The following is a 21337-nucleotide window of genomic DNA, read 5'->3' on the forward strand; positions in this document are numbered from 1 at the left end:
TGCCAAGGGGAAGAGTGGGTGGCGGAGGGATGTAGTTGGAGTTTGGGATGAGCAGATGCAAACTATTATATATAGGATGGATAAACAACAAGGTCCTACTGTAGAGCACAGGGAGCTATATTCAATATCCTGTGATAAACCATCATGGAAAAGAATACCAAAAAGAAGGTACACATGTATAACTGAATCACTTTGCTGTACAGCAGAAACTAACACAACATTGTAAATCATCTATACTTCAATAAAAATTTTTTTGATATTAAAGCCAATAAAACAAAAAAACAAACAACAAGGCCATCAATTTCACTCCCGGGCTGTGGTCTCACCTTAGATAACACATGACTCAGTAAGCTCGGGCTGCTATAACAGAATCTCACAGACTGGGTGGCTTAAATGACAGTTATTTCTGACAGTTCTGGAAGCTGGAAGGCTGTGATCACGTTGCCAGCAAAGTCCTCTTGCTGGTTTTATCCTCACGTGGCCTCCCTTGGGACGTGCACACAGAGAGAGCCCGTGTTTCCTTCTCTGCTTATAAGGGCCTTAACCCCTCACCCTCGTGACCTCATGGAATCCTAACCACCTCCCAAAGGCCTACCTCTAAATTCTCTCATAGGGATACGATTTCAACACATGAATTTGGGGAGCACACATTCAGTTCATAGCAGCATCCTCATTCATTCATTCATTCATTCAACAAACATTTAATCAGTGGCTGATACACATCAGACACTGTGAGGGAGGGTCTGGAGGCAGAAAAGTGAGCAGACCCCGGGGTCCCTGGGCTCCTGGACTTACTACCATGTGGGCAGGGAGAGACCGGCGTGGATAGTCATGCGGGGGTCCCCCCAGGGACGGGTGTGAGGAGCGCAGGGAGGAGGGACATGGACAACAGCATCGGAGCAGGGTGCCATCTACCCTGGAGGTTGAGAGAGGCTTCCTGAAGGTCACTTTGGGCCTGAGATCTGAAGAGAACGGGTGTGACTCGGACAAGGGAAGGCACAGGACGAAGGACCGTGGAACATTTAAGGAGAGGACCTCATATCAGTCTTGTGACAAGATGTGGCCAGGAGGGTAAGAGAGAAGCAGAAGGTGAGGCTGGTGAGGCAGGTGTGGCCATGAGAGACTTGGGTCTGAGAGCTGTGGTTAGGAGGGAAATCTGAGATGGTACCTCTGTGTCAGTTTCCTACAAATCACCGCATCGTTCTATGCCTGATAACAACACGATTCACTCTCAAGCCTGTGGAGGTAGAAGACCCACGAGCTAAAATCAGGAGGTGAGCAGGGCTGCGTCCCCTTGGGAAGCTGCGGAGGAGAATTTGCTCTCACCCTCTTCCAGCTTCTAGAGGCGTCCACGTTCCTGGGCTCCTGGCCCCTCCCCCAACTTCAAAGCCGTCTTCACATCTCTCTTTGACTCTGCCCCCTGCCCTCTCCCTTTGTAAGGACCCCTGTGACGACCCTGGGTCCACAAAGAAGATCAGGACATTCCCCACCTCAAGTTCCTGGACTTAATCACTCAGCTTCACCCACTGCAAAATGGGTTAAGGGTACGTTGGGTTGCTTTGCATTATTTTTTACAACTGACTGCGTGTTCATTGACAATTATCTCAAAATAAAAAGGATTTCATAAAAAAAAGAGAAAAGAAAAGAAAAGAGATTCTGCTCGGTTGGGAAGGTCTTTAATCTGATCTGCCTGGTTCAACATCCAATTTTATTACGGCGTATCTCAGGCATGGAAGTTGGATGTTCTCCCAGGTTTTGGTCAAGAGAGGCTCCAGAATTGGGGCCGTGGTTTCTTTATAAAGAATAGAGGATGTCAAAGGAATCTACCAACTGTAGGATTCTAAGTGGGTTTTCTATGCGGTGTGGCCGAGAAGGAGAGGAAGGAAGCAAGTGTGCAGGGTTCTGATGACAGAGCGTCTCTACGGAGTGACCACCTGTCGAGTGCTTCCAAAAGAGCACAGGCTGGGAGAGAGTGATGGGGAGATCTTGGCCTTCTGGCTAAGCTGAGAAAAGACCCAGACACCCAGGTCGCAGTCCACCAGCAAGGTTCTGCCGTAGATGCCTAACTCTGATTTTGTAAGACCCTAAAGTGTGACCCCTACCTCTGCATTTCAGCAGAGTACAGGTTGATATGATGGTTTTTACCTACATCTTTCTAAGAGTTGACAATTCTACCCCCTCTCGTGTCAGACACTTTCTCCAAGAAAATTTTTGCATATAGGCATGCTTTTACATAACATGAATCACATGAGTCCCTTCTCGATGGTCTTCCAGTTCTTCTGATTGTGACAAGGAGAAAGTCCATTCATATGTAAGTAACCATTGCTAATCCCCATTTTAACACAGAAATGCCACATCTCAAATTTAGAGCCTCTGATGGGCCACGGTACCCACGTAGAATTCAACAATATAGGTATCTTCTACTTATGGGAACCAAGATTGGTGTTCAGTTCTTGAGGGTGATATAAAGTTTCCTTTTCAATTGAATCAAAGTAAGTAAAATTTAAAGAAAAGGTATAAGTATTATAGTTCAGGTGTTATGTGTATATGGTAAAAAAAATCATAAAAACAATTTAAAAGTGAATGAAATTTAAGAATCACTAATCTTAAAAACATTCTAGCATGACTGGAAATTTAGATAATTACATCATTCAACCTCAACCTATTAAAGTCAATAATCCGCTCTTGGACTTCTTCTTTGGCATAAACACATCCTGCCTCACTGCCTTGATAGTCGACATTACAAAAGTTGAGTTAAGGTGATGACATGCCATTTTTTTTGTCCACTTTAGGACTATGAGAATAGAATTACATCTGGCTGTGTAAGTTTCCTCGGTACAAAGAACAATTGAGGAGCAAAGTGTGAGGCTATATATGGTCCAGTGAATACAAGAGACTTTACTCTTAAAGCAGAAACATTATAAGGTATCAACTCCATGGCCCAGTGTTCATTGTCTTCCCTAATAATATCTGATTTTTACTTGACAAAGAGAAGCTGTGAAGACAGTGAAGCTTCCACACTGTATCCTTAGATTTTTTTTCCCAACTCCATGATTACAAGACAAGGAAGTAACAATTAAATAAGGTGGGAGAAATGATACAGCAAAGAGCAAACTTTTGAGAGAAAAAGAGCTGAAGGTCATAGTGGTGGGGAATCTGGATAACAGAAGAGACACCGGGTGAAAGATAAGGAGTTCCGTCTTCAGCCATAGTTGAGTTTGCAGTGGTAGGAGAACATGTGATATATGAAATGCAGAGAGAAAGATGATAGAGACCCAAAGGGGCAGTGCTTCTCAGACTTTAGTGTATACGACAGAGGCCGTAAACTCAAAAGCCCATCTTGCCAGGAGGATTGACTCTGTAAGACAGCCAGCGTGTTCCTCGAAGGCAGCTCAGGCTGTATCTTTCAACATGCAGACACACTTTCTCAGATCAAACACTGCATATCAAATACTACTCATGTCTACCTTTCTTGCTCCCCAAAAAGGCTATGTTTAATTTCTTCTAGAAATGCCTGGTGCTGTAGGACTCTCTTTCACACTAACCATTTCTCTTCTCATTGTTATGATACCAGCAGGTGAGTGGCAGCTGCACTTCAGTCTCAGCAAGCAGGAAACTGAGAATGCTGGGGACTCAGGAAATCTGGAGACCACTGGACCATTCCAAAGGAAACAGTCAGTAACCAACCGCTGCCAGGTGGGCAGGGAACACTGTCGGATTTTCTGATTTTTTTAAGAGAAGTCAGAAGTATAGATTTTTTAATGAAATTTTCTCTTATATAGGAATTAGATATTAATTTTTTAAAAAAACATTTAAAGCACCGTGAGAGAGGCTCTGTTTTCTGCAAACAGTGAGCCAGGCTATTTGGACCCACCCATCCTGTCGAGAACAATTTAGAAAGCTGATTAAAATATAAAATATGTGAGAATCGACATAACGCCAGCAAACAAAACACATCTGTGGGACGGAGTCAGCCTTGGCCAGTTCTGTGATTCGGTCCATGAGAATCACCTGGAGGTCCTGGCTAAAACTACAGATTCCCAGGCCTCATCCATGGAGACTTTGATCCAGTGGGTTCTGGGCTGGAGCCTGAGAACTTCCATTTTTAACAATCTCTGCAATAGACTCTTCTGCTGATGGTCTGGAAACAACACTTTGAGATACTCTGCACTAAATCGCCATGTGGCTCTAGGCTCTCTTGTGCCCCCTCTGGGCCTCGGTTTCCCCCTCTGTGAAATGGGCGTACTGAATGAATACTTCTCTCTGAGGCTCCATCAGGCTTTCCAACAGCCCCATAACCCCCAGTCATCTGAGGGAGACAGAAGTTGGATCCATGCCCAGCCTGTATCCATCAGACCATTCTGGAAATTACCGTCCTGCAACTCAATTCTGTAAATATTTTAGCATTTTGTTGACAGCTTTTTAAATTTAGTAACCTAATGCAAAGGGCAAAAAAGTCCTATCGAAGTTGAGAAGAAGGGAATGTGGATGGTGAGATTTCCCAGCTGCTGCCACGGAGCTGTAGCAGGCTTCTTGGTGTTTATAAGCAGGGGAGGCTCTAACGCACAAGAGGGAAAAGCAAAGGGTGCATTTCCAGAGGGAGGAAAGGTAAAGCTAATGAGTAAAACAGAGAGGATGTCTTCCCTGCAGGGAGCCAAGGTGATTTAGAGTTGAACTCAAATTAGAGATAATTACTCAAGATGGAATTTAATCCAATATCAGAAATAAGTTTCTAAAGGCCCAAGGAGTGCAAAAATGGGACAGGCCCCTTTAGGAATGGAGAAGGACCCATCGAGGGTGATATTCAAATGACAGCCCATCAGATATTTGCTGGGGAAGCGTTCAAAGGAATTTAACATCAAAAAGACTAGACTTATCTGTTCAAGCGACATGGATCATCAAATATCTACGATGCTGATATTCATCCCTGAAAACACAGCAATGACCAAGACAGACAGAGTCCCTGCCTTCACAGAGCTAAAGGCCAAAGAAGGAAGACACATAATGAGCAGGTCATCACCACCGGTGCAAGGGCTAGAGGGAAAACGTACAGGGAGATGTGAGAACACAGACAGAGGAACGCGGCTGGTCTGGGACTCATCCCTGCAAAAGTAACACTCGAGCCGAGTTCTCAGGGTCTACAGGGGAATGAAACAAGATGCTGGAACATTTCTGGAAGAGTCCCTTCCCACGTTGAGTTTCCCCGCTTGTGTGTTTGCTGGTCGTGGGAGCTGGCAGCGAGACACCTCGGTATTTAAGGAACATAGACTGTGCTTCCTTCGGTTAATGTTCAAATAGCCTTTTTCTCTCAAAAGTTCCTCAAAAGCTTCTCCTGCATTTGCACCCAGCACCCATAAGAAAACTTGCCCAGGAGATACCGTTTGCCAAAAGGCAGGCCCCACGTTCAGCTCAGAGAAACAAGGGAAGCGGGCTGAGCGGGTGGAGAGAAGCCCTAGGGTGAGCAGGGTGTGGGTTCAAGAGCTTGGAGTGAGCAGCCTGGCAGAGGAAGACGATTCCACGTTCTACCTGAGAACGTGGAGAGGGACAGCTAAATTGCTCAGATGTTTTATCCTTTTTTGAAAAGCTCTAACCTCAATCCTGTCTCCTAAAACATTCTTTTAAAAAAAATCAGCCAAAAATATGAACAGAGGCCACAAGAGAATTGGGAAATCACAAATACGAAAACAGTTGACCTGCTGGACTGGGCATGGGGAGCGTTTCTCTCTTTATTTAAATGTTGGGGGAATTCTCTGGCGGTCCAGTGGTTATGACTCGGCACTTTCACTGCTGGGGCCCGGGTTCAATCCCTGGTCAGGGAACTAAGATCCCACAAGCTGTGCAGTGAGGCCAATATATATATATATATATATATATATATATGACCCATTATTCTTATAACAACCATATATATATATATATATATATATATATATATATATATATGTATATATAAAAGTTTTGTTATAAGAATAATGGGTCATACATTTGTGCCCACCATCACCTCCAAAAACACACGTGGAGAACGCTAGATCAATGTATCTGAAAAGGCTGATCCAATGTTGCCTACGTTTTAATCACTCACGTTTTCATCTTATCTGAACAGCACCTAGATTATTATTATGAAACACTGTTCTTTAAGTCAACCCATTCAAAGCTTACTACTTACTGAAGTCTCATCCTAAAGAATATCTATGAAAGCTATCTTAAGCTTCTGACGAGCTATCTTAAAATAAAAACATAACCATTCATTGTTTAATCACTCCAAGTACACCTGAAATCATCTCACCTACTCCACATGCTACATGGACTTTGATTTGGAAAATGCTGCACAGACCTCCGCTGTTCTCCTTAAACCCAGAAATACAAGCTATTTGAGGCCCCAGGGAAACCCACCAGAGCAAAGGATATGGTCAGTAAAATGGGGAGATGCATGCAGTGGTCCTTAGGATGGCACCCATGCTCGGTGGCCCTGTCTGAAGACCACACCAAGGGAGGTGCATGGAGGAATACCCAACCTCCCTCTGCATCCGCATTAAGCCCCCCAGCAGCACGGTCTCTGGGGGCCAAGACTGACTTGAGGCTTCCTGGCTTTCCTGGATATCTGGCCATTCTCTAGAGAAAGTGGCCACCTGAAAAACACCTTAAAAGGCTCCAGTTAACATGACACAGGAAAAGTTGTCAACAGGGTGGGAGGTGAAGCCAAAGCTCCCAGCTCTCTCTACCACCTGAGGTCTCGTCTGCCTCGGTTTTTTTTTTAGGATGAAATGAATTAATACATGTAATAGGATTAGAACACTGACTGGCACGAAGTGAATGATTAACAATTGTGGGTCATTATTATGATCAGTCCAGCCATGTCAGCCCCTGTCACAGGGTCACATCCAAGCAAGCAGATTGGGTGAGGACCCAGACCCTGGTGACAGGAGGGAAGTTTGGAGCCACCCAGACTTGACCCCAAGGGCCTCTCAATGCTGGACCAACCACGTGCCAGTCTTCAGAACAAATCCATGAGCAAGGAACTTTGATTGACCTGTTTTACAGATAAGGAGCTTGGACTCAGAGGTTAAATGGTTACCCAAGGTCACCACAGAAAGCATTAGAACAGGAATTGGGACCCAGGCCACCTGGCCTCAGAGCCCATACCTTTAACGTGCTCTGTGTCCAACTGGCCCAATGATCAAAGGGTCAGAAGTCTGATGAACCAAAGGGCAATGTCCATCACAAAGGGGGCCGTTCCATTCAGCTCCACCCAATCAGAATGGGCCTGCGGCTGGCTGGGAGGGGTGGATTTCTCAAGAGAAATTGGAAATTCATATTTTTATGTGAAATCTTCCTATTTTTCAACATTGGCAACTAATTAAAAGTTTTTAACTCTGTGCTTTTGCAAAACAAAACACAGCCACAGGCCAGAGTCAGCTCAGAGGCCTCTAATTTATGACCGCAGAGTTCACGTAAAACTTCCCAATAGTTCTGATTTGCAATACCTGGGCTGCCCCACTGGTCCCATCATAGTCACCCTTCAAAGGCTGGTCATCTGTGATCGTCCCCAGCCACTGGAATTCCCGGGACCTTCCATCCCACACAGGTCAATTCCAGTTGGTAGCTGAGGCTGTAGAGACACCTGTCCTCCGGGAGAGGCCGTTCCCTACAGACCCAGAGAGACACCAGGCAGAGACCCCCGCTCACCGCCTTCCTGACCAAGGCAGGGAAGGGGTGAGGCAGGCGTGACTGCCTTCTTGCTTCTCTTAGTCCTTGTAGCTGAGGCGGGGCTGTTTTAAATTTAGAGGAATAAACAAGGCTGCTGTGTTTATAGGGCTGTTTGAATTCAGGAACAGCTTGAACTGTGGATTTGTAAACCTGGCGTGGTTTTGGACGGCGAAACCCTTTCTCAAACCTCTGGGTCCTGCGAAGTCCAAAACGTTTGCTTCCACATGTTATCACCTTGTTAAGCTTTTGTTTACTTTTACTGGAATGTAACCCATTATGGCCCAGAGTCAAGAACAATGAATTCATCACAGGGCGGTTTTGATAAGGCCATGGATGTCCAAAAAGCCTTAGGGCTTTCAAATTGGCTGCATTAAACTTTTTTCTTTCCTAGAAAGAAATTTTTTTATTTCCTTAGGATAATGGAACTTGGAAGCTTGAAGCTGATTTGGATGGCAGAGAACAATTTCCCAGAAAGTTTCGAAATGTGGCTCAGATGTCCATTGTCTGAAGCTCAGACACTGGAGAACAGTTTACTTTTCATAGAAGAAGAAAAAAAGAAAAAAAGAAGGAATAGGTTCCTAACTTCTCTTTTGCATCTATGTGTTTCGTCCATGGCATTAGTTTAACCACAGACCTGCAACCTCTTGCTGGGACATCTCTCTCCACTGCCCCCTCCAATCTTGATGGATATAAAAGGAACAAACCCATGGCACAAACCTTAAAAGGCACGCCCCGCCCAGATCCAGCGCCAACATCCTGGAGCCAGAAATAACGTTCTGTGAGCCACACCATCAATTTACTTCCCACAAACTCCATGGCCCCGTCCAAACTCCAGTGTGACATCCCTGTGTCTGCTTTTTATGGAGGGTTCTTTTTTGTTTGTTTCCTGGGTTTTTTTGGTTGTTGTTATTTGTTTGTTTTTGCTTTACAAGATTAAATAGTTTGCCCTCACACCTTGATGAGACATGAGACGTGTTCTAATTCCACCTCTAGGACGGGTCTCGCATTAGAATTCTAGGTGTCTGCTTCCCTATCCCTCCCCTCCCCTCCCCTCCCCTCAAAGCCGTATGTGACATTTGCACGCATCCTGCAGCCGAACTTCGCCGTCACATCTGCCATGGCCCAGAGCAACAGATGGTACCTGGCAATGAAATGAACTAAAAAAAAAAAAGAAGAAGAAGAAGAAAAAGAAAAAGAATGGAGCTCATCACTCACCCTCAGGGCCGCACTGTGCTGGATTACTGATGCAAGAAGTTTTGTACCTTCCGTAATAGAGAAATGTGACTCCTTTTTCCTCCTTGAGGTAAATGCCTTTGTTGACCTTTCCTTCTACAATATCTAAGTGAGAAGAATGGCAACGCTGTAGGTCAATAATCGCATGAGATGCAACGTCCAGAGATGTGTCAGGCTTACAAACAACTTACATCTAAGTATACTGCATTAATTTATATTTATAATTAAATATTTCTAACATTATATATTAGTATATAATATTAACAGTAGTTAACATTTCATAATTAAGAACTAAATCACAAATAATATACATTTGTGTCAATATTAAATACCTGTATTTAAGTATTCTATCCTATTCTATCTTATTAATAAGTATTAATAAGTATTCTATCCTATTAATATTGTATCACATTAATTAATATCATACCAGTGTATAATATGTACTGTAATATAACACTATTATAATTGCTATGTTGGCCGACAGTTGAGTTACCAGAAGCCATGTGATTAGAATCTCCTACTGTCCTAAACTTTCATTCCATCCACCTCTTCATGAGTTCTCACTGCCATCTTCACACTAGACCTTCCAAGTGAAACACTGAGATTCAAGTTTGAACGTAAAACTACACGTGAACTCTCTCTCCTTTTGAGTTCTCATTGAGAGCCCCCAATCCTAGACATGGGAGCCCGTGATTTTAAGAGAATTCATTTTCAAACTCGAGTCATCCCAGAAGAGCCCGCCAACGACAAGACCATAGGGCCAGCAGTCCTGGAAGAGACGCCAGCTCCGTCAACTTTTTGTTTGTCCCATTCCCATAGCAAACCTCTCTGATGGTGTCAGTGCGATGTCAGTGGTTTACAGAATTGAAGCCAAGGGTGATGGGTCACGTATTGTCGACTGGGGTCAAAGTCGCCCAGATGACCCTCTGCCCTGTGGCACATGCCTCCTGCCCTTGGAGCCGTTGACCCAGATGAAGATGTACAGAAGCACTGGAGGCTCTTTGACTGACTGCTACCCCAGCTCAGATTTTCTGACAACCATTGGCATGTGGATACCAACTCAAAGGGCTTCAAGTTTTTCCTTATCGTGTTTAAACTTATTTTTTGTAATCTATCTCGTTTATTGCTGGAGATGATCTACATATTACAAAGTTACATGGGCAACTCACAGTTCATGATTGACTGAGGCTGTATAAACCCCTAAACCAGACCGTTTGCTTGGCAGAATTAATTTTGGAAGCGAAACACCCCATAGTTGAAAGAGCAATCAGGTTATATATTGTAAAGAGATCAGGAGTGAGACCTAAATTATCTGAGCTGACTCTCCGTACTGACCAGAGAGCTGCCCAATTGCTACTATCCATTCTGCTCTGTGCTGCATAAGCAAAATCTGAAACATACGGGCTCTGGAGGTTATTAAATAAGATAGTCATTTAGCCATGACTCTTCTGAGTGTGTCTTAGAAAACAGCTTCTAATGATTAAAAAAAAAATTCCAGCTACAGAAAAAATGCCGATTTTAATGTTTGTAAGAGATCAAATTTTTGATGAGGTATTTTAAAATCGACTTTAATGTTCCATTCATAGGGCATGTTTTTCCTCCCCCAAAGAATATAATCCATTTAAAAATCCAAACAAATTCTATTTTTAGAAACTACTCATCTTCTGTCTGTATTGTTCTGAAAACAAGGAGCTGGTTTGGAAACCCTGGTCGCTTGAAAGCGTATAGACACCCCCTAATATACTGCAATCTGTGGTAATTCCTTTAGACCTAATTCGAAGTTGTTATCTTCAATACCCTGGATCTTTGGCTCTTTTTCTGGTTATTTGCTTGTTTGCTAGTCAAGATACAGTGAATTCATACAGAACCAACTTGGAATGGCCTTTCAATTCACTGCAGATCCAAACTCGACAGAACACAGAAGAAACATGTGCTCACCTACGGTTGCAGAGACATTTGAGTAGGCAGAGTCATTGGTATATACAAAGGTAGAATTATGGGGAGGAAGCACAGTGAGGTTGTGGGTTCGTAATGCTGGGTGAAACGACAAAAGAAAAAAGCACAATGAATGAGTGACACAAAAAACAAATGGAACCGACATATCTCTCAACTCAACATGCATCGACAAGTGTGCCTTTCATCCCGCAGACAGCTTGGATTTTCTCTTCCGACCCCACCTCCCTCTTATTTTTTCAGGGGACATTAGGGCAACTCCAGCGGCCCCGTTCAGTCCCAAACCTAGGGCGCGATTGCCGCTGTATTTGGTTGCGGTTTGCTGGCTCCCATTCCCATCCAGATACTTAGTTGAGAGATATGAAATTGAACTCGGCCATAAAATAGCCTTAACAAAAGGATTAACGGTTGTGATGTCACAAGAACTGATGAAACAGCAACACAGCATGAAAACAACTGCATGTTATTATGACAAATGGACAAAACCACAGAGAATTCAGCGACAAATGACAAAGCAGTGCCTCCATGCAATGATCCCCAGCACCATTCAACTGTCCCCAGAAGTAAAATGTGGAGCCTGGAATCAAATTGAAATATGCCAGTAAAGCACAATAACATAAAGAATGGACCCAATAGAACAGTGCAGTGAAACCTTCATCATTTGAGTGTTTTGGGACAAACACTGATATAGTTCGAGTTTTATGGGAAAATAATACTTTGGGTGAACAAAATTCAACCACAGTGTAATTCTATCTGATAATCTATGGCAATGAAATGAGTTGAGGGGGTGAGGAGAGAAATATACAGATCTTTATTTGAGTTCTGTTTGAAGTAATTCCTAAAATAGCGCCTGGGTCCTAAACAAGGAGCTATTTTGACAATGCAATTTCCACTTGGAAAGATCTCCTTTCAAAGGCTTTAAAGTAAAGGCCCTGAGAAAAGAAAATTAGATTATAACAAGGGGAAACCATTTCTTTTAACCTGAGGTAGTCATAAAATAACTATCACAGGGACCTTCCATCCCTATGGTACAGACTATTTGGAGAAAATATGGAGCCCCAGCGGCCCAATACAGGTTTTCCTGTGGCCGCCACTGCTGCCTGATACGCAGGCAAGCAAGAGGCAATGCAGAATAAGGCAGGGCCTCCGGTGGCCCTACACAGGAGGACAGCACCCTTCTGGAGGACCCTGCTCCTTGACTGAGCTCCTCTAAGGATGCCAGCAGGACAGACTTCAGCTGTAATGCTTCTCAATTTGCAAATTAAAAAAAAAAAGTTTTAGAATCTGAGGTGGCAATTTATGGCAGCACATGAAGTCCCAGGAATAAGGAAAATATCAGTGTGCTGGTGTGGAAAGCATAGTAATCAGCAATGTGTGGGTTTTTTTTTTAATCCACTACAAAGAACCAGTATAGACAATCTGAGCATGTGCCAGGATGGTTGTACATAACTCTCCTGTTATACACATCAGTCATTGGACATAATCAAGAGGAATAAGGAAATAAAAATTAAAATGTCAAAGCATCCCAAATCACTCAAAACTTAGACTTTAAAAAAGCTTCTTATTGGAATGCAAAAAGTGCTCAGGGCTGTCTGGGGTTTATCCTTCTCGAAATGTCTGAATTGCTTCAGATAGAAACTTTATCTTCCACGGAATTGGGGACCATTGGAAGCATCTTAGGTGATGTTGGATCTTTTCACAGGGGGGCTTCCAGTGACATGTAGAGGAGCTGACAGGGAGGTGGGGGGACACCTTTGCTAAGTGAAATCATGACCCCGCAAACAGGGGGTCAGTCTTCGTTCACACGACATTTGGCCCTAGGTTCCAATGGGCCCCTGCTTTGGCAGGCATGTAGATTACTCCATTTGTGCCTACCTAGAAAACGTACATCCGGACTTGTACAGAGACTGATCCATTGTGTACCGCTTAAAGCTGAAAACAACTGCATTTGTTTAAAGGTTGTTGGACGAAATGCACATCTTAATATTTTGAAGCATAAATTCTGTCCTTCAACCATAAAAACATATAAAAGTTCTAGTAAAATCCTTTGCAATAACAATGATTAGGGGGAAGCTACACAAATGTTTATTCGTCTCCGTCATCGTGGCTGACTTCAGAGTGGATGCTGTTTGTTCCCTTGTCCCTCCCAACGGCCCCTGATTCCCTAGGGAAAGTGCATTCCTGGGGCCCTGGTTACTGTCCCCACCCCGTCTACCTCCAGTTGTCTCCTGAAGTTCGTGGATCCCATCCACACTTTCCAACGGCCAGTAATGGGAAGCAGAAGCCAAGACGTCAAACCCTTAGGGGAGAGAAGAATAAAAATGTTACATCACCATTAGGAAAGAAAGAGCTGGACATAAGGAACCACTTACCACCTCCATCAGGAATTGGGGAAAGAGCAAAAGTATCAGAGTGACTGTGGGATGTATTCAAAAGTCATTTGAATAGATTCAATACACACTCCCAGTGTCCAAAAAACTCAGTAATTAAATGAATGTTTTTACAGAATAAAACATAATAAATAGGAATAGAGAGATACCTTTTAACCAAAGAAAATAAAAGCCACCATGCCTAGTGGTGCAACGCAAGAAGCACGCCCATACGTGTCAGAAAAAAAGACAAGAATGTCCATTATCCCATTATTACTTCCTGCGTTTTAGAAGACATAGCTGATACAATCAGACAAGAGAAAAAAATGAGGTTGAAAAAGAGGAGGGAACCAACACTGATATTGTGCAGACGCTGTGTGAGGTTCTTGACAAATACTTCCTCGTTTCATTCTAATGATAATCTATAAGATACCTGTACTCTTAGCCTATCTGTTATGACAAGGAATAAAATGCCCCCTCAGGAGTCACCCAGCCGATGGTGTTAGATGCAGTCCTCCATACACGTCTCCTGAATTGGTCCTGATCTTTCTATTATCTCTCTGCTTCCACCATACTAAAAATGAATCCTTTCAAAATTACCTTTATGTTCCTTGTACTTTGCGTAGACATCACTTTATGCCGATATGTTCTTTTTTATTCTGCTCTTCTCACTTAATACCATACAAATTAGTTGATTTATTTTTTTCTCTCTAACTCTCATAATCGAGTTTGGGTAATAGTCCCTGGAGAGGCTACACCATCACACATTGAATTGTTCTCCTAACTTGAATCTTCTTTTGTATTATTTCTCTGTGAACAGTTCCCAGAAGTGGAAATAATGGCCCAGATGACTAAATAATAATCAACTGCCTTGAATGTCTGCCAGGTCACCAAAAAGATAAAATTAATAAAGTAATCTTTGTGTTGTTCATTGTAAAAGATGTTTTTTAAGAGGAGATAATATAATCATTATTTTCAAATGATATATGCCTGATAATGAAAATGAAAAAGTATTACAAATAAGAAAATAATTTGGTAAGTGAAAACCTGTTACAAACAATAAAAGAATTTAGTAAGGAGGCTGATACAAATTAAATATGCAAATGTCAATAGCTCTCCTGTATTCAAATAATAATTCTAAAAAACAGAAGAAAGTTCTCATTTATAAATGCAGCCAAGACATTTAAGAACAAAAGAATAAGAACTATACAACATTCTCATGAAGAAAACAATAAAATCATGCTAATGGATATAAAAGAACCCTTGAAAAAATGAAGGACTTAACCTATTCTTGATTTAAAAAACTCAAAAATCATAAAAATATCTACTAAAGATGCTCAGCTTTGTTAATTATTAGAGAGATGTCAATCAAAACTACAATGAGGTATCACCTCATACTGGTCAGAATGGCCATCATCAAAAAGCCTACAAATAATAAATGCTGGAGAGGGTGTGGAGAAAAGAGAACCCTTCTACACTGTTGGTGGGAATGTAAATTGGTGCAACCACTACAGAAATCAGTATGGAGCTTCCTTAAAAATCTAAAAATAGACTTACCAAATGATTCAGCGATCCCACTCCTGGTTATATATCTGGAGAAAACTGTAATTTGAAAAGATACATGCACCCCAGTGTTCATTGCAGCACTATTTACAATGGCCAGGACATGGAAGCAACCTAGGTGTCCATCAACAGATGAATGGATAAAGAAGATGTGATACACACACACACACACACAATGGAATACTACTCAGCCATAAAAAAGAATGAAATAATGTCATTTGCAGCAACATGGATGGACCTAGAGATTATCATACTAAGTGAACTGTCAGAAAGAGAAAGACAAATATCATATGATATTACTTGTATGTGGAATCTAAGAAAATGACACAAATGAACTTATCTATGAAACAGAAACAGACTCACAGACCTAGAGAACAGACTTGTAGTTGCCAAGGGGGAGGGGGAGTGGCGGAGGGAAGGATTGGGAGTTTGGGATAAGCAGATGCAAACTATTATACATAGAATGGATAAACAACAAGGTCCTATTGTACAGCACAGCGAACTCTATTCAATATCCTGTGATAAACCATAATAGAAAAGAATATGTAAAAGATTATATATGTATAACTGAATCACTTTGCTGTACAGCAGAAACTAACATAACGCACGTTGTAAATCAACTATACTTCAATAAAATAATTTTTTTCAAAATCAGTTCTTCAGCAATAATTTCTCATCCATACGTAATGCTTTGTTGATCCAGTTTGGTGAGAGAGAGGGGTATCAATATTCAAAAAGAAAAGTTAAGAAAACCTTTAATTCTTCCTTTTCAGCGTTTATTCCAGATTTCCCCATTCCATCCCTTCCCTGTCACTTACTCTGTGTGTCAGTAAAGGGAAGCCCTCACCCCTTGAATCTGTGTAGGGCAATACGTGTCCCCTGATTTTATTCAACAGAAATCTACACCACACGGAGGAAAATTGGTCCCTGCCAATTCGGGCAGATCTTGGACCCCTGCTGCCTGGCCCATGACACACCAAGCTCATTCCACAGTGGGACTCGCCTGCGGTCCCCCCTGCTCTTCTCTCGCTGTGCATAACCGACTCTGTCATTCAAGCCTCTGCCCTCAGGACACCCCCTCCAAGAGGCCTGCCCTGATCACCCCTCATCACCACCACTATCCACTCTTTCTGCCAATGCTTTGTTTTGTCTTCTCGTGGGGCTTACACTATAATTTGAAAGTTTTTGTTGTTAGTATATTTGTTTGTTGTCTGTCTCCTATACCAGACTCTTAGTGACTTGAGTGCAGAGAATTTGTTCTATTTGCACCTTAGCCCCGTGTCTAAAACACAGCCTGGTGTATGTGTGTGTGTGTGTGCGTGCACGTGTGTATGTCAGAAATCTAGGTTTTTGCATTTGAACTCTCCCCCAAATTTTAATGTTAGCAATTAATTCTTAAAAAAACGATATAGGTGGAATGAATGAAGAAATTGCAATAATGAATAAATAAAAGAATAAACTTAGAAAGACTGTGTAATTCTGATGCTCCCCAATTTCTAAATGCCAAATTCCCATTCGTTCAATAGTGTATAAACATTATTTTTAAAAATTATATCATAAACACTTTTGCGTTTGCACTAGGACGATGAAGAATGAAGTTCTTACCGTGACCTAGTGACTCTGAGGGTCCTTTATAGACGCTCCAACACGATGTTGGTGACGGATGTTAATTAGACTTACTGTGCTGACCATTGCACGATATGTACAAACACCAAACTATGATGCTGTACACCTGAAACTCATTATTAATTTTACATGCCAATTATGTCTCAATTAAAAAATAAAAACAGGGCTTCCCTGGTGGCACAGTGGTTGGGAGTCCGCCTGCCGATGCTGGGGACGCGGGTTCGTGCCCCGGTCCGGGAAGATCCCACGTGCCGCGGAGCGGCTGGGCCCGTGAGCCATGGCCACTGAGCCTGTGCATCCGGAGCCTGTGCTCCGCAACGGGAGAGGCCACAAGAGTGAGAGGCCCGCGTACTGCAAATAAATAAATAAATAAATAAATAAATAAATAAATAAAAATAAACAAAGGGAACAAACAATTGATTCACACAGCGAAAAAAAACCCTACATAACTATGGGAATTATAATTACTACAATCACCTGTGTTAGCCTCCTTGCCATCTAAATGGGGCCAATGAGGTGAGCTGCCCCCATCTCCTGGAAATAGAACCAGCCACACTGTGTACCCCAGGGCCAGGAAACTTCTGGATAATGACATGGCTTATTAAGAACCCTCATTCCAAAAGTTATCTGTAAAAGGCATGTTTATAAACTTTTTTCAAGTGATGTGCAATTTCTTGGCCGTTGCCATTTATGGATTTAGATTTATCCACCATCACAGCTTCCTAGCACTGCCCTCGGGGCCAGAGCAAGAAATCGGGCAGGCTGGGGCCAGAGAAAAGGATCCAGGTGTGGGATGGAGTCCCCAGTTTCCCCTCTCTGGGCCTCACCTCCATCAACTCTCAAATTGGGAGATGGGCTAGAATAGCCCCTGGTGGTCCTTCCAACAGCATGCTATAGTTTGGCACAAAATGACAGTCCACAGTCACAAAACACACAAGTGCTCAAAATGATTTGAAGTTCTTTTTCCATTACTGATGAAACTAAATACCTATCTATGCGGTAGAGATAAAGACCAGGAAAATATCGAGTTACCTGGGCTAGTATAGAGAGGCAAGGCAGAAAACGAAGCCAAAACCCCCAGCTGGGTGTTAAAATCATGCAGGCTGGCTGTCATCAGGGACTCAGCTCACCAGACAACCAGCAAATCTTCAACTGACAGTGCATCACCCAGCCAACAGATATTTACTGAGCACCTAGTATTTGTAAGGCACAGGGCTGGGTACCATACCGAGAAAACAGGAAACGCTTACTAGTCCTCCTAGAACCTTAGAAAGGAAGCTTTGGTGTGGTCGCCCTTCCGGACACTAGGGGTCCAGCCTCTACTGGGGACCCCAGCTCACCGAACATCCCGTGCATACGTCCCCCACTGGGCTGCCCATGCTGTTTTCATCTTCAACAACCTCTGTATGAGTCTGACCACCCCCAGCTGCCTCCAAATTTGTGAGTCCTTAGTTACCACGATGTCTTATTAGCGCTGGGACCTTGGGCAGAGCATTTACTCTTGGGAAGAAACACTTCCTCACCTGGAGGCTGACAAAGTGGCTTCAGAGCGCTGGGGGTACTCTATGGGATCTACGTAAAAGCACCCAGTACACCATCATACTGGCATTTTTATTTACCGCTTCGTGCTCCTTAGAATAAAATGCTACAATTTATGTAGCCTTTCCCACACTGATGGGTATTCAGGGTGTTTCCAAATTTCTTCCCATTGGGAACAGGGTCTCTGCATGTTCAGTGTGTGCCTAGGCGGATGCCCTTGGGTGGAAGTCCTGGGAATCAGGTTTCCTCCACTGCGGCTCCCCTCAGGATGCGGCAGGCTTCAGAGGTCAGAAGCAGAAATGCATCAGGCCTCCCAGGTGCTGATGGTGCACAGATGACAGGGGTCAGACTTTTCAGCAGGAAAGGGGGTTGAGTAGGAAGAGAAGACAAAATAAAAGGACTGGAGGAGGAGGGAGAGGAAGAAACTACGGGAGAGAGGATGACAGGAAAGAAAAGGCGAGAGAAGGAGGGAAACAAGGAAGGAGGGAAGAGGGGAAGGAGAGGAAGCAATAGGGTTTCGTCCATAGGGTATAAAAGAGAAACAGAAAAACACCTCGTTGTTCAATAAATATCAGCCTGCATCTTTATTCTAAAAAGGAAGGAAGGCGGGAGGAAGAAAAGGAAATAAAGATTTAAAAATGTGGGGTGACCAAGGAGGGAGGGGGGTGGGATGAACTGGGAGATTGGGATTGACATATCAATATGACATATCGATTGATATATGTGTAAAATAGATAAGTAATGAGAACCTACTGCCGAGCACAGGGAACGCTACTCAGTGCTCTGTGGTGACCTACGGGGGAAGGAAATACAAAAAGGAGGGGCTATGTGTGTACAGATAGCTGATTCACTTTGCTGTACAGCAGAAACTGACACCACATTGTAAAGCAAATCTACTCCAATAAAAAGTAATACAATTTTTTAAATTAAAATAAAATTAAACAGTGGGGTAGGGAGGGGCTTCCCTGGTGGCGCAGTGGTTGAGAGTCCGCCTGCCGATGCAGGGGACACGGGTTCGTGCCCCGGTCCGGGAAGGTCCCACATGCCACGGAGCGGCTGGGCCCGTGAGCCATGGCCGCTGAGCCTGCGCGTCCGGAGCCTGTGTTCCACAACGGGAGAGGCCACGACAGTGAGAGGCCCGCGTACCGCAAAAAAAAAAAAAAAAAAACAGAAAGTGGGGTGGGGAGAACTAGAAGAAAGAGAGACTGCTGGAGACGGGAGGGTTGAACAAGGAGGAGCCTCTCGCAGCTGCTGACGCGGCAGCTTAAGACCCCAGCTCCCCGCACCCCAGCCTTCCACCCAGGCCTCGGGGCACATTGCTCCTTTGTGGTAACAGTTTTATGATTCTCAGTTTTATTATTATTTCTCGGAGGTAGTTAGTTGATCAAGAAATGTTTTTTCTACCCTAAGTTAGGATGCAAGAGCCGCAGTTTCTCTACGGAACCAAGACTGAGTTCAAGCCACTCCTTGAAGCTAAGGGTCAAGGATGCCAGTGGACCTGGGTGGAACCGGGGGGCCGCAGTGTGGCCAAGGGACCCCACGGCAAACACCCTACAGCTTCCCTTCCCACGCTGACTGCGGCCGGGGTCCTGGGGCTGCCTTGTCGCCTTCCTGGCCACACACATCTCTCCTGGGAAGCCAGTGTGAGCTGTCAGCTGTGAGTTAGCGCCAGGGCACCAACAGCCTCCGTTTGAGGCGATGCTAGGTGATCTATTTATCCCCAAATCCTTCTTTCAGCCTTTTGGCTAAGGAAGGGGGAGCCTGTGGAAGTTCACCGCCCTCACACCCTTCTCAACTGAAAGATTGAACTTAAACATGCGGATGAGAGACACGGCAGCCCCTCTGTACCACTGAGACGGCAGGCGGAGGTGGCAGTGATGGCGGGGTGGGCTCCAGCACCCACCGCGACGGCCGCGTCCCTCCAAAGGGGCCAGAGTCCCACCCCTCGTCTGCCTGCACCCAGCACGGCTCTGGTGCTCCCACCAGACCGGAGCCGTCTCCTGGGAACCGGCTTCCCACCTGGATGGGGCCGGGGATGCTGCGCCCGCCATCTCTGGTGGGTCGTGGAGTTGGCAGGGCTGCCCGTGACAATAATCGTGGCCAGAGGCATGCTCACCCCCAGGCCGGGGTTGTCCTCCGGGCTCCCAAGCAAGGACGTGGGGACGTTAGTGTCGGGTCCCCTCTACCACGCGCATGCCAGCCGAGCGGCAAACGGGAACAAGGGCCGGCAAAGCGAATCCCCGTCACCGTCACGCAGGCCTCCCGCTCTGGGAAAGGGCGAGGGAAGTGTTCACATCCCCTCTATCCTCCCCCAGGAAAGCCTCGGGGGGGCAAAGGAAAAGCGGACCCAGCCGGACGGGCGAGGGGTTTCCTCAGAGGGAATGGAGGACTCTCGCTCCCACCGGAGAGATGGGGACAGAACGGGCAGTGCGGGGAAGGGGGCGGGGACGCTCTAAGTCAGCTCAAGTGAGTCTGTGCTGGAGACACAGGATGTAAGTAAAAGACAGAAGATGCTTCACCGGTGAACACCCCCATGTCCTGAATGCCCCAGAACCAGAAGCATCCGGGCGCGGAGAGACCTGCTTCCCCAAGATGGAGGTGGAGGTGGAGGATGATGAGTGACCCCCGGGACAAGGTGCCAGGACAGCTGGCGGGGCCAGAGGAGCCCAAGAAGGGCCTCTCGCTCACAGCCTTAGAGACAAACAAGCGAACTGCTTCCAGACCCCGGGCTGGGCAGGGAGAGCAGGTAGTGAGCAGACCAGGAGGGAAGCTGCCTTACTTACCTGGATGGGCGTGTGACCTGGTGTCGGCTCCGTGCACCTGCACACAAAACACCACATTGTAAGACATGCAGGGAACCTCCCGGCGAGTCCCACCTCAGCGAGCACCACCTGGGGACATTACCTGGAAATCACAATAGAATAACAGCAGCCAGGAGTGCCAGCAGCAAAGAGGCAGCAGCTTCCTCATGGTTTTTTTTTGGAGGTGAAAATGTGATCCAAGCAGAATTCCTGAGGGTCTGTGACAAAGTGGCGCCTTTAACTTTCACTCCCTTGGGAAAGGGACATTTTCACAGGTTCCAGAAAGAAGAAAACCTTCTGTTTCCCTAGAGTTTGTGAACTGCACAGAGTTAAGGCAGAGGGTCGTGAGAGTTAACGGGTGTTTCGTCTTCGTCTCCGGACTCAAGGGTCTTCGGTGATCGATAAACACATGGGAACGATCAGACCGGCACGGGGACGCAGGGAGGAGAAAGGCAGCTTCTGATCACAGCTCCCGAGAAGCAATCCAGGGCTGCGGCTGCAGTGCCGAGGCTCGGGGAGTGATCGTGGGTCCCTCACGGTTTTCTG

The 21337-nt window shown here is 44.8% G+C and overlaps 1 protein-coding gene across 1 annotated transcript in view; it reads right to left on the reverse strand.

Annotated features, from left to right (window-relative positions):
* ADGRD1 (adhesion G protein-coupled receptor D1) overlaps positions 1–20960 on the reverse strand; it is a gene marked incomplete at both ends in the record, with an annotated part of 143187 nt that extends 122227 nt beyond the window's left edge. Inside the window, 5 exons of the mRNA XM_079717164.1 lie at positions 8923–9045; positions 10879–10974; positions 13109–13192; positions 20774–20810; positions 20895–20960. Coding sequence (XP_079573290.1) covers positions 8923–9045; positions 10879–10974; positions 13109–13192; positions 20774–20810; positions 20895–20960 — 406 coding nt within the window. The remainder of the gene's footprint in view (positions 1–8922; positions 9046–10878; positions 10975–13108; positions 13193–20773; positions 20811–20894) is intronic.
* Between the last annotated feature and the right edge of the window lie 377 nt (positions 20961–21337).

The sequence above is a fragment of the Hyperoodon ampullatus genome (genome assembly GCF_949752795.1).
Source record: "Hyperoodon ampullatus genome assembly, chromosome: 13".
NCBI classification, from domain to species: domain Eukaryota; kingdom Metazoa; phylum Chordata; class Mammalia; order Artiodactyla; family Ziphiidae; genus Hyperoodon; species Hyperoodon ampullatus.